General features: G+C 46.7%; 1 protein-coding gene across 1 annotated transcript in view; it reads right to left on the reverse strand.

The window, feature by feature from the left end:
• LOC120569488 (thrombospondin-type laminin G domain and EAR repeat-containing protein-like) overlaps positions 1-14,473 on the reverse strand; it is a 40,759-nt gene that overhangs the window by 10,920 nt on the left and 15,366 nt on the right. The window contains exons 8-11 of the mRNA XM_039817347.1: positions 12,051-12,168; positions 10,229-10,343; positions 6,608-6,788; positions 6,054-6,106 (exon numbers count right to left, since the gene is read on the reverse strand). Of these exons, the coding sequence (XP_039673281.1) occupies positions 6,054-6,106; positions 6,608-6,788; positions 10,229-10,343; positions 12,051-12,168 (467 nt within the window). The remainder of the gene's footprint in view (positions 1-6,053; positions 6,107-6,607; positions 6,789-10,228; positions 10,344-12,050; positions 12,169-14,473) is intronic.

The raw sequence follows: 14,473 nt of genomic DNA on the forward strand, positions 1-14,473 counted from the left end.
CATAACGCGTTAGTTCACTACTCAGAGAACCACAATAACAGGCACGTGGTTAGTTCACTCACTCAGAGAACCACAACAGGCACGCGTTAGTTCACTACTCAGAGAACCAAAACAGGCACGCAGCGGTTAGTTCACTACTCAGAGAACCACAACACACAACAGGCACGCAGCGGTTAGTTCACCACTCAGAGAACCACAACAGGCACGCAGCGGTTAGTTCACCACTCAGAGAACCACAACACACAACAGGCACGCAGCGTTAGTTCACTACCCGAGAACCACAACACACAACAGGCACGCAGCGGTTAGTTCACCACTCAGAGAACCACAACACAAAACAGGCACGCAAGCGGTTAGTTCACCACTCAGAGAACCACAACACACAACAGGCACGAAAGTTAGTTCACCTCAGCAAGAACCACAACACACAACAGGCACGCAGCGGTTAGTTCACTACCAGAGAACCACAACAGGCACGCAGCGGTTAGTTCAATACTCAGAGAACCACAACACACAACAGGCACGAACGTTAGTTCACCCTCCACGAGAACCACAACACACAACAGGCACGCAGCGGTTAGTTCACTCACCAGAGAACCAAAACACACAACAGGCACGCAGCGGTTAGTTCACTACTCAGAGAACCACAACAGGCACGCAGCGGTTAGTTCACCACTCAGAGAACCACAACACACAACAGGCACGCAGCGGTTAGTTCACCACTCAGAGAACCACAACAGGCACGCAGCGGTTAGTTCACTACTCAGAGAACCACAACAGGCACCCCGCCCGCGGTTAGTTCACCACTCAGAGAACCACAACACACAACAGGCACGCAGGGGGTTAGTTCACTACTCAGAGAACCACAACAGGCACGCGCGTTAGTTCACTACTCAGAGAACCACAACACACAACAGGCACGAGCGTTAGTTCACTACTCAGAGAACCACAACAGGCAACGCAGCGGTTAGTTCACTACTCAGAGAACCACACACAACAGGCACGCAGCGTTAGTTCACTACTCAGAGAACCACAACAGGCACGCAGCGGTTAGTTCACTACTCAGAGAACCAATAACAGACTTAGCGTTAGTTCACCACCCAGAGAACCACAAACAGGCACGCGCGTTAGTTCACTACTCAGAGAACCACAACACACAACAGGCACGCAGCGGTTAGTTCACTACTCAGAGAACCACAACAGGCACGCAGCGGTTAGTTCACTACTCAGAGAACCACAACACACAACAGGCACGCAGCGGTTAGTTCACTACTCAGAGAACCACAACAGGCACGCAGCGGTTAGTTCACCACTCAGAGAACCACAACACACAACAGGCACGCAGCGGTTAGTTCACTACTCAGAGAACCACAACACACAACAGGCACGCAGCGGTTAGTTCACCACTCAGAGAACCACAATACACAACAGGCACGCAGCGGTTAGTTCACTACTCAGAGAACCACAATACACAACAGGCACGCAGCGGTTAGTTCACCACTCAGAGAACCACAATACACAACAGGCACGCAGCGGTTAGTTCACTACTCAGAGAACCACAACAGGCACGCAGCGGTTAGTTCACTACTCAGAGAACCACAATACACAACAGGCACGCAGCGGTTAGTTCACTACTCAGAGAACCACAATACACAACAGGCACGGCGGGTTAGTTCACTACCCAGAGAACCACAACAGGCAACGCGAGCGGTTAGTTCACTACTCAGAGAAACAAAACAGAACGCAGCGGTTAGTTCACTACTCAGAGAACCACAACAGGCACGCAGCGGTTAGTTCACTACTCAGAGAACCACAATACACAACAGGCAAGCAGCGGTTAGTTCACTACTCAGAGAAACACAATACACAACAGGCACGCAGCGGTTAGTTCACCACTCAGAGAACCACAACAGGCACGCAGCGGTTAGTTCACCGCTCAGAGAACCACAACAGGCACGCCGCGGTTAGTTCACTACTCAGAGAACCCAAACAACAGGCACGCGGGTTAGTTCACCCTCAGAGAACCAAACACAGGCACGCAGCGGTTAGTTCACTACTCAGAGAACCACAATACACAACAGGCACGCAGCGGTTAGTTCACTACTCAGAGAACCACAATACACAACAGGCACGCAGCGGTTAGTTCACTACTCAGAGAACCACAACAGGCACGCAGCGTTAGTTCACTACTCAGAGAAACACAACAGGCACGCAGCGGTTAGTTCACTACTCAGAGAACCACAACAGGCACGCAGCGGTTAGTTCACTACTCAGAGAACCACAATACACAACAGGCAAGCAGCGGTTAGTTCACTACTCAGAGAACCACAATACAAAACAGGCACGCCAGCGGTTAGTTCACCACCTCAGAGAACCACAACAGGCACGCCAGTTAGTTCACCCGCCAGAGAACCACAACAGGCACGCCGGTTAGTTCACTCCAGAGAACCACAACAGGCACGCGCGCGTTAGTTCACCGCTCAGAGAACCACAACAGGCACGCGAGCGGTTAGTTCACTACTCAGAGAACCACAATACACAACAGGCAGCGAGCGGTTAGTTCACTACTCAGAGAACCACAATACACAACAGGCACGCAGCGGTTAGTTCACTACTCAGAGAACCACAACAGGCACGCAGCGGTTAGTTCACTACTCAGAGAAACACAACAGGCACGCAGCGGTTAGTTCACCACTCAGAGAACCACAACAGGCACGCAGCGGTTAGTTCACTACTCAGAGAACCACAACAGGCACGCAGCGGTTAGTTCACTACTCAGAGAACCACAACAGGCACGCAGCGGTTAGTTCACTACTCAGAGAACCACAATACGCAACGCGAGCCGGTTAGTTCACCACTCAGAGAACCACAAAACAACAGGCACGCGAGCGGTTAGTTCACTACTCAGAGAACCAATAACACAACGCAGCGGTTAGTTCACTACTCAGAGAACCACAACAGGCACGCAGCGGTTAGTTCACTACTCAGAGAACCACAACAGGCACGCAGCGGTTAGTTCACTACTCAGAGAACCACAATACACAACAGGCACGCAGCGGTTAGTTCACCACTCAGAGAACCAGAACAGGCACGCAGCGGTTAGTTCACTACTCAGAGAACCACAACAGGCACGCCGCGGTTAGTTCACCACTCAGAGAACCACAACAGGCACGCCGCGGTTAGTTCACCACTCAGAGAACCACAACGGGACATTCACAATGTCAGATTACCTCTGTGTTACCTGTGTTACATTTGTGTTTGTGTGTTACCTCTGTGTGTGTGTTTGTGCATTACCTGTGTGTATGTGGGTTACCTTTGTGTGTGTTACATGTGTGTGTCTGTGCATTACCTGTGTGTGTGTTACCTGTGTCGCTTGTGTGTTACCTGTGTGTCTTGATTACCTGTGTGTTTTACCTGTGTATATTAGGGTGGTACGCGGTTCATAAAAAACACCCGAACCGGTTTCGCTAGTCTCGTTTGAGCGTGTGTACCGCGACGGTTCGTCAGTACACTGTTAAGCTGCACTAACCTCTTACTGCCGTAGTGTCCACTTTATACACCTATGTTAAAACAGTTACTGGAAATGACGAGCGGGATGGGCGTGACAAACGCAACCCATGGCAGCTGATTGGACGATTGCGTCACATGGGTCTGGCTGGTCCCAAATTTGTCATGGCGGCTCGTTCAGAATCAGAATACGATCTCATATTGTACTAAAATAGTTTACCGAAACGTGTTTCTGAAAACATTTTAAGCGAGAAATAGGCCATGCAGTTGCTGAATCTGTCTTCATTTCAGATCGACAAAGGTTAGTTTAAAAGATTTTCGTCAGATTTTGAGAGACACCGGAACGCCCGCAAGTGGAGTGCGCGTGCACGCCACGTTCACGTCACCTGCAGAAATGTCCCGTGGGAGAGAGGCTGCCCAGAGCTGGAGGATGCGCCAGCGTCGTTTATAGTCTGGTGTGTGGGAACATTTTGGATTTCACGGTACCTATGATGAAATAAAACAATATATAGAACTGCCACTGTGTGCACGTTTTGTGCAACATGCATTCAATATGCTAATTTTAGCTATATGCTGAAGTATATTCTGGAGTGATAAAGAAAAAATAAGAACTGTACTGAACCGAAAACCGTGACCCTAAAACCGTGATACGAACCGAACCGTGGGTTTTGTGAACCGTACCACCCCTAGTGTATATGCGTTACACTTGTGTGTTACCTGTGTGTGTTACCTGTGTGTTACCTGTGTGTGTGTGTTGTTACCTGTGTGTGTTACCTGTGTGTTACCTGTGTTTGTGTGTTACCTGTGTGTGTGTTACCTGTGTGTTTGTGCATTACCTGTGTGTAACCTGTGTGTCTGTGCATTACCTGTGTGTGTGTGTGTGCGTGTTACCTGTGTGTCTGTGTGTTACCTGTGTGCAGAGGTGGGTAGAGTAGCCAAAAATTGTACTCAAGTAAAAGTACTGTTACTTCAGAATAATATGACTCAAGTAAAAGTAAAAAGTAGTCATCCAAATAAGTACTTGGTGAAAAAACTACTCAAGTACTGAGTAACTGTTGTGTAACGTCTGATTTATTTTTTAACACAAGCATTCAATCAGACAGACAAAAATACAAAATAATCATCTTTAGGCAAATTATAGTTCATCCAATCAATTAAATAAATTTAAATTAATTAATTAATTAAAAATAGCTTAAATTAAATTAATCCAGGTAAATTCAAGTACTTAAAAATAAAATCAATAAAATAATAATACATAAAAAATAAATAAGCACAAGTAACACAAATTTCCAAACCTTTATACTTTTTTTACCAGGCCCCTCAGGAAGAACTAGAACAAGGTAATGGAGCTGCTGTTTGGCACTTTTACTAAGGTAAACATGCTTTCATTATGAGTCCAGAGGCCTGTAGGCCTACTACAAGCAAGATTTGGGGTTAACGAGGTAACTTCTGGTTCAACCCAGGGTTTTCTGTATTACATATCAGCTATTTCTCGGCTTCAGCGGTTTGAATTATGTTTTTTATATTTTTTATTTGCTCTCACGATTGCTACCTCTGCCAGGGTTGCAACTGAAATAAAAGGCTAAAGCAACGGCAGTTTATGGAAAGCACAAGTGTAATTATGGTCAGATCTTGGTCCTGACTGATGGGGAAGTGATATTGATAGCCTAAGAGTTGTGCGCATCTACAGCGTCGGCTATTTTTCCTTTGCCAGCTGTCCTCCTGTTTTAGGAAGCAGCGACTGTATTGGTTGATTGAACTAGTTGATAACCACCGTTGTGACACAGCTTGCGGGACCGCGGTGGTTAGGTTAGGTGAAGCCGGGTAACTGAAAGAAATCCAGGACATGTTGATCTGGCCTCTGGCGTGTTCCTGTCTGCATTGCCGACGGTTGATTCTGACATTGTCATTTTTGTTTTGCTGCGACTGTAAGCTAACCCATCCCGCCGCTGAGTTTGAGTCTTATATATACGTCAATGGTTTGAGTATGGTGACGAGACGAGACTGCACAACTACGTTTGATTGGTGAAACACAGTCACGTGGTAGAGCCTTTAGCGGAAGTCTCTCTCTCTGTCAAAATAAAACATTAAAATGAGGCTTACGCGGGGGAATAAAAACAATGATGCGTAGAATACCAAAGAGGTAAAAAGAAAAATAAGGAGCTCATTGTAGCCTAATGTAGCGGAGTAAGAGTACAGTTTCTTCTTCACAAATCTACTCAAGTAAAAGTAAAAAGTATAGAGATTTAAAACTACTCCAAGAAGTATAATTTTTTCAAAAACTTACTCAAGTAAATGTAACGGAGTAAATGTAACGGAGTAAATGTAACTCGTTACTACCCACCTCTGCCTGTGTGTGTGTGTGTGTGACACCTGTGTGTTTGTGCGTTACCTTTGTCTGTGTGTGTTACCTGTGTGTTTGTGCGTTACCTTTGTGTGTGTTACCTGTGTGTTTGTGCGTTACCTTTGTGTTACCTGTGTGTTACCTGAATGTGTGTTTGTTACCTTTGTGTTACCTGTGTGTTACCTGTGTGTGTGTTTGTTACCTTTGTGTTGGGGTTCCACCTGTAGATCACACTGAGGATGTTGTGGTCTTTGGCTGAGGACACAGAAACACGTTTGATTCACTTTAAACTTTAAATACAAACTATCTGAGGAACACATAAGCAACTTGTTTTGCCTTTATATATTTTGGGACCAAAATGTTTGTGTGTGTGTGTGTGTGTGTGTGCGTGTGTGTGTGTGTGTGTGTGTGTGTGTGTGTTTGTGTGTGTGCGTGCTTGGTTGTGTGTGTGTGTGTTTGTGTGTGTGTGCTGTGTGTGTGTTTGTGTGTGTATGTGTACGTGCGTGTGTGTGTGTGTGTGTGTATGTCTAACCACAGTACACCTGCATAAGCCGACAGATCATAAACAATCTTTCCTTCTTTTCAGTTTAGATCAATCAGTGTGTTTTATCTTCACAGGGCACACACACACACACATGAATGTGTAATCAGCAGGTGGAGGTGTGTTTGATGTTAATGGTTCAGTAAAACACCACGCAGATCACAGATGTCTCTAACGAGAGTCAGGAAGTGAATCCAGCCGCTCGTTTTGTTTACCTCGTCTGTGATTGGCCACCACCAGGAAGCTGTGGTTGTGCATGTGAAAGGCCTCCCAGTCCCGAGCAGCGTGAGTCTCCAGAGTCTGGTGACGGAGGAAACGTCGCCGCCGCTGATTCCACCGGTAAATGACGGACATCTCAGGCTCCGCCTCCCTGGAGTTCGCCACCACCAGGAAAATCTGACCAGAGAAAACACAATTGCTGCATCTCATGTTGCTTAAATTGCCTCCTCGAGACCTCCACTTGCCTCCCTTCCTCGCGTCTCAGTCCCTACATTTACAAACTCTGACACAGAGAGAGGAGACGAGAGGACGGGGACACCTGTCTACAAACCAGACACAGAGAGCAGACGAGAGGACAGGGAAGCAAGTAAATAAGTAAGTACATTTTATTTATGCAGCGCTTTTCACAGACAAGGTCACAAAGTGCTTTACAATGTGCATAGACAATAAAAACATGGTAAAAATAGTCAATAGAATAAAATACAAATACAACAGATACAATTATCAATACATAAAAGACATAGGCTAAATAAGACGCCGTCTACAAACCAGACACAGAGAGGAGACGAGAGGACGGGGACGTCCGTCTACAAACCAGACACAGAGAGAGGACACGAGAGGACGAGACGCCCGTCTACAAACCAGACACAGAGAGAGGACACGAGAGGACGGGGACGCCTTCTACAAACCAGACACAGAGAGGAGATGAGAGGAAGGGGAGGCCTGTCTACAAACCAGACACAGAGAGAGGAGACGAGAGGAAGGGGACGCCCATCTACAAACCAGACACAGAGAGAGGACACAAGAGGACGGGGACGTCCGTCTACAAACCAGACACAGAGAGAGGACATGAGAGGACGAGACGCCCGTCTACAAACCAGACACAGAGAGGAGACGAGGACGGGGACGTCCGTCTACAAACCAGACACAGAGAGAGGAGACGAGAGGACGAGACGCCCGTCTACAAACCAGACACAGAGAGAGACAGACGAGAGGACACGATCCGTCTACAAACCAGACAAAGAGAGAGACGGAGGACGAGACGGCCTACAAACCAGACACAGAGAGGAGACGAGAGGACGGGACGCGGCCTACAAACCAGACACAGAGAGAGGACACGAGGACGGACGCCTCTACAAACCGGGTGGACGGGGACGCCCGTCTACAAACCAAACACAGAGAGGAGACGAGAGGACGGGACGCCCGTCTACAAACCAGACACAGAGAGAGGAGACGAGAGGACGAGACGCCCGTCTACAAACCAGACACAGAGAGGAGATGAGAGGACGGGGACGCCGTCTACAAACCAAACACAGAGAGGAGATGAGAGGACGGGGACGCCCGTCTACAAACCAGACACAGAGAGAGGAGACGAGAGGACGAGACGCCCGTCTACAAACCAGACACAGAGAGAGGAGACGAGAGGACGGGGACGCAGTCTACAAACCAGACACAGAGAGAGGACACGAGGACGGGGAGGCCTGTCTACAAACCAGACACAGAGAGAGGAAACGAGAGGACGAGACGCCCGTCTACAAACCAGACACAGAGAGAGAGACGAGGACGACTGTACAAAGACACAGGAAGGCCAAAAAAGCGCGCGTACAAAAGAAGAGAGAGGAGACGAGGAGGGACGACTCGTCTACAAACCAGACACAGAGAGAGGAGACGAGAGGACGGGACGCCCTACAAACCAGACACAGAGAGAGGAGACAAGAGGACGAGGACGCCCGTCTACAAACCAGACACAGAGAGAGGAGACAAGAGGACGGGGACGCCCGTCTACAAACCAGACACAGAGAGAGGAGACGAGAGGACGAGGACGCCCGTCTACAAACCAGACACAGAGAGAGGAGACAAGAGGACGGGGACGCCGTCTACAAACCAGACACAGAGAGAGGACACACACACATATTGTTTTTTCACGTATAGTTCTTTATTGTGCCCCATTTTAACGATATAAGCACAGTGCGTGAAGCGCCTGGCACAGGTGCGTTTAGGGCGTGTCCAAATACACTTTTTCTAGTTTGACGGCGGAAAAAAGTGTCCGTGTGCTGGGCGCCTGGTTCTAAAGGGTTGTACTTAGTGTCTTCATTAATCATAGGTGTGTTTTGGGCGTAACATAATAAACCATAATAAACCGTAATAAACCAATCAGAGATCATCTCCCATTCCCTTTAAAAGCCAGGCGCGTTTGGAGGATTAGCACCGTAATATTTTTATTTGTAATCTTCTGCATGTGTGTGTGTGCTGCTGTGCGTCTCTGTGTGTGTAACAAGCATAGTGTGCGCGCAACAATGAAATGCTGCGTTATTGACTAGACCAGGTTTTTGTTGGTCAATGGCGCGATCACTTCCCGCTGCCTCAAGATAGCAATACTCCCAGAATGCACCTGAACACACCTCCCTGTAAGACCAGCACGCCCAGAATGCACCTGAACACACCTCCCTGTAAGACCAGCACGCCCAGAATGCACCTGAACACACCTCCCTGTAAGACCAGCACGCCCATGGGCGCACAGATGATAAACGACGCGGGCACTGGATGGGAAATTGGCAACTGCGTTGGTCTTAACCTAGCAAAGACACTTGTGCTGCGCCGGATGCATGATTGGACCCTTAGTGCTCTTGCATAAGTGCAAGGTGAAACCGAAACTAACCAGATCAAATGTATACAATGTCACAAAAACATCTGAGAGTGAACACACCGTTTCCCTGCTTCATCCTCAGCAGCTAAAAAGCCTGAAAGGTTCAGAGGTCAAACCCAGTTAGAGGAAGATGCGTTCAGTAGCGGTCCATGGTGTCAGACTTCCCGACTTTTTGTCACAGACTCGTAGATTTTACTACTTGAAGACTTAAAACTTCTGACTGATCGTGGAATGTAGGACACACCAATCTTTATGCCATTATTGGTGTGTTATCAAGACGCATACTCACTTTTTAGCATGTTTATCAACGCCGTTTGGCTTCCATTGACTTACATTACCTTTGTGATTGTGTGTGAATTGCGAAAACCCAACCCTGTTCTTCTTTTCCTAAACCGTAGCCTCGCGATAACACGTAGCCTAGCAATAACAGGTAGCCTCGCAATAACACGTAGCCTCGCAATAACACGTAGCCTCGCAATAACAGGTAGCCTTATAATAACAGGTAGCCTCGCAATAACACACAAGTGGCTTTAGAAGATGGCGTGTATGTTTATGCTGTGACATTGCAGACTGCCGTCCGCTGTATACAGCGTAGACATACATGCAGATAGCTCAAAATGCGTACAGAAAACACGGCACTTGGCTTTAGCAAAGTGGCGTGTATGTTTACGCAAAGTCATGATGTTACGTTGTAAAACTTACGATAATATCAAACACAATTTGTCCGCGACAGTGAAATCACTTGAAAAGCTGTTTGGTCGGGCACCTGGGTAGCTCACCTGGTAGAGCGTGCGCCCATATACAGAGGCTCAGTCCTCTCTCTCCCCTTTCTACGCTGTCCTGTCCAATAAAGGCCTAAATGCCCCAAAAATAATATTTAGTCCGCATGAAGCAACACAAATATTTGCTCCGCTTTGGTGTTAACGGGGTGTAAATAATCTGCAGGGTGGTTGAGTCCATGGGCTCTCACCTTGCCGGCGATGGTGAAGTGTTTCCAGGCTTGGGCCTCCTGAGTGCTGATGTTCTGGTAGAGCTGGAACGACCCGTTCCTCCATCTGAAGATACCCGAGCCGGGCCGCGAGTCCCTGCAGGACGAGAGATGCGAGGGTTACCATGGAGACAGCAGGACACTGGTCCGTCCTTCGCACCGAGACCTTTAACCAGGCCCAGCTCCGTGGCGTACAGTATAGGAAAATGTGAGGCGTGCCGGCAGTCGAAGTGAGGAAAGAAAAGTTAATAGTGTAGAATATTATAGTGTTAGAGTTGTATTTGTGCTCATGGCAAAAGAGCTGTGTGTCTCTGTGTGTGTGTGTGTGTGTGTGTGTGTGTGTGTGAGTGTGTGTGTGTGTGTGTGTGTGTGTGTGTGTGTGTGTGTGTGTGTGTGTGTGTGTGTGTGTGTGTGTGTGTGTGTGTGTGTGTGTAAGATAACAGTTTCTGCCTAGAAACAAGCCAGCCCCCCGCGAGGAGAGGATAAAAGCTTGAGGGAGAGAAGAGATCAGGGCTCATAATTCAGATGAGATCTTGGTGGACCAGCTCTGATTAGATATCTGTTGCTAGGGAAACTTAGGGCGTTTTCACACATGAAAGTCCGAACCAAGGTCCGGACCAAGGTTCATGTTTTTGTTACATTGTATACATTTGATCCGGTAAGTTTTGGTTTCACACTGCAGTTTTGCAAGCGCACTACAGATCTCTACGTGACAAAACTACGTCCTGCCGTCATCACATACGTGAGCTGCGTCTCCAGATACTTAGAACTGATTGGTTTGTTGACGGCTTCCCCGCTCCTCTCGTATCCTCTCTCTGGGTCCGGAGTTTAGGCTATTCAACTGACCGCTGCTCTCCCCTACTGCCGGCGCTCTTTTGTTTTGTTGTGATGTAGAGAAGCAAGACACGGGACTTTCTTTCTGGAGCATTTATTCAGAGACAAACGGAAACATACACTGTAGCCTATATTTACTACCACTTAACAAATAAACTGCTGATGTATTATCTGCTCTGATAGCTGACAGCTGTCTGCTCTGAGCGCATTTACAGTCTCTCTCTCTCACTAAGCACCGAGCTATTCCTTAAAGGAGCTTCCCCGGTCTTGTAACACAAGGAGAGCCTGCCAGAGATTCCTGTATTTGGTCCGAAAGTCCGAACCATCCCAAAAATGCTTTCACACTATAAACGAACCGGAGACCGAGACCACCTCTTTTTGTCGGACCAAAATTTGGTCTTTTGATCCGGACCGTGGTCCGGGGGAGGTTTCACACCTGTAATTTTGGTTCGGATCAAACTAAAAAGTCAGAAAGTCCGGACCAAACGAGGTATGTGTGAAAACGCCCTTAGTCTCTGTTTGTGAACCCACAGCTGTGTTGTAACTCTTATGCAGGACTCAGTAAACTTTGCTTAAGTGAACTCTTCGTCTCAGACTGATCCTTGTGTTCTGGTGAACTTAAGTCCAATTAAAGAAGGCACAGGAATCAGGTAATTGGAGTCAGATTTCTTCCAATAATATTCTCTCCCTCTACTTTGTGGAATATGCAGGTCATTAACTGCATATGGACCAATATTGAATCATTTGAGCCCAAGATGCAATTTTCTCAATTTCTGATCCTCTGAATATAAACAGAAAATAAGAAAAACTGTTTAAAGATCCAATTTTTTAATTTGTCAAGGTGGAAATAAATGAAAAATTGGATATTGGAACCCATTTTTCTGTTTTTCCAAATGTCCATTTGTGCTTAGAAAATTTAACTGATGAGCGTTACGCTAACCGATAACAGCAACAGCTGGTGTTTGTTTACCTGTTGGCGGCGGCCATGAACAGGCCCTCAGACGGGATGGAGAAGATTTCAACGTCGAAGGTTTCGGAGCTGGTGTACAGATCCTGGTAGTCCTCCACGTAGTCCAAACGCTCCGGATCTAAAGGAGACACAGCGGAGACACAAGCGTGGTCCAAGACGTTTTACTACTATTTTTCAGATATTCTGCAAGACAACACAGCAGCTGATGTGTCTCTGTCCTCATACTTTCTGACTGTGCTGTTTACTAATATTTTTCAGATATTTTTCAGGCAGTTTTTGAGGACTTTCTGACTGTGCTGTAAATCTAGTCTATATCCACAATGTTCCTAGCCTGACCAGCTAGCCCCACATCCAGATGTTGGGTCTGGGAACTCCCAATTGGCAGGGCTCAATCCGAGGGCGGGATAAAGAGTTGTCTTTCAAATTCCCTCTGCACGCAATAGGATAGTACTACAACCAATCAGAGCAACAAAGAAGGTAGCATACCTAGTTGATAGATTAAACTTTAAACTGCCAACACATCTTCCTTTTTTAAGAATGACTTCAGTACCATTCTTTGTTCTTTTCTCAAAGAAAAGCTGAACTCCAAGTCTTCCAGAAGACCACTGTTCCCAGCAGTAGCAGCCATAAGCCCCGCCCACTGACTCTATACACGATGTGATTGGCCTGACCAGAGTTTGTTTTTTCCAGCTCGCAAGCCAACAGAGAGTTGCTAGACCCCCCTGGCTGCAAATTACATTTGGTGCCGCTAGGGTGCGTATAGATTTCTAGGCTATGAATTTGGTGGCCTCAGGCACATTCGAGTGCCACTATTCCATCATATACACTGATCTTAATTATTGCATATTTAAATGGGTTTTCCTCCCTATATTTTGTATATATTTTTTGTATACATTATTTTATTATTGCCTATATATATATATATATGAGTCTCTCAATCATCTGACAGCAACAGTAATGTGCACACACGCCTGCTTATGGTGCATTTGAATCAACTCAGACCTGTTGTGACATGGTCTCTTTCGTTCTGCAATTATCTACAAATGTAATTTGCAGCCGCTAGGGTGCATCTAGATTTCTAGGCTACGACCTTCCACTTCTGGGATTGATCCGTTGCCACCGGAAATCCTGCTGGCTATCCCTCATTTTTCCCGGATGTCCGTCCCCTTCCTCTTTCTTTGTGTTGGCATTCTAACCTTAGGTGGATTTACGAGGATTATGGTTAAAGGAGGATTCCAGACGATTTTTACCTGAATCTTGATCGCTAGATGTCACAGAGTACTGTCGATAGGAAGAAGAAAAATTACCAAAGTTGGTGGAAAGAGGTAGGTGACAGTACAAACTTTGAATTTAAACACTTTCTTCACATTGTCTGAGTTGAAAATGCATCTTTACGTTGCCACGTAAAGGCCCTGTTCTTGTTGCACAGACATTTTAATTGCATTTTGTGTCTGTTAAGAGGCCCAAAGGCACTCTTTAGAACATGCCCACACAACTGGCATGTTAGCTAACTGGGAGCTCTGGCCATTAGCTGCAGCAACTCCAGTTTGCTAGCACCAATTTTGCTCGTTTTTTTTTCCCAATCGACAGTACTCTGAGATATCTAGCGATCAAGATTCAGGTAAACATCAGCCGGAATTCTCCTTTAAAGTGTAAATTGCAGGTTACATTTTTCATGAAGTTAAGCAATGTGCTTATTAAACATAAAGATTAGAGCCGCCCACCATTGTTTTGTATGGCTTTTTATAACAAAATGCTGAATATAATTTTAGGTTTTAAGCACTCCCCCTCCCTTCCACTAGGCGGGGTGTGACGTCATAAGAGGGACTCCAAGACTAGAGTTACCGTTAGCTAATCTAATGGCTAGTAGGCTAGCAGTTATATTGGAGACCTAGCTAAAATGGTAAACTATTTTGTTTGTGCGGGATGTACGAGTACATCAGAAACAGGGCAGAGGGTCCACCAGGACAAACAGCTGATTGGTGCCTGGGTGAGGTTTGTGGCTACGAAGTGGGCTGATTTAACTGCTGCCTCTGGGACCCACTCTCTCCTCTGCTGCTGCGCTGTGGCTCTATGTGTGTGTGTGTGTGTGAAAGACGGCTGGCCAGCGAGGTTGTCAGGTGCTTGTTGAGTTTAAAGTGATGGTTCGGAGTAATTTCACCCTAGGGTCCTTTGCACCATGACCTCGAGCAAAACACCCCCCCAGAAGCTTTTTTCACCTGGGTCTAACATTGGGAGAGTTAGCGTAGAGCAGCGTTATCAGCTGAATAGCTTAGCGCAGGGCTAATGGATCAAGTATGAAGTATCCGTAAATGACCCCACTAATAATGCCAAACGATACCAAACACAAACTAGTACATATAGGTTATGTACTTCAAAAATAGGTTGGAAAGTTTGTAGGTACACCAGAAGTTTATGAACAC

Source organism: Perca fluviatilis, chromosome 12 (genome assembly GCF_010015445.1).
Source record: "Perca fluviatilis chromosome 12, GENO_Pfluv_1.0, whole genome shotgun sequence".
NCBI lineage: Eukaryota > Metazoa > Chordata > Actinopteri > Perciformes > Percidae > Perca > Perca fluviatilis.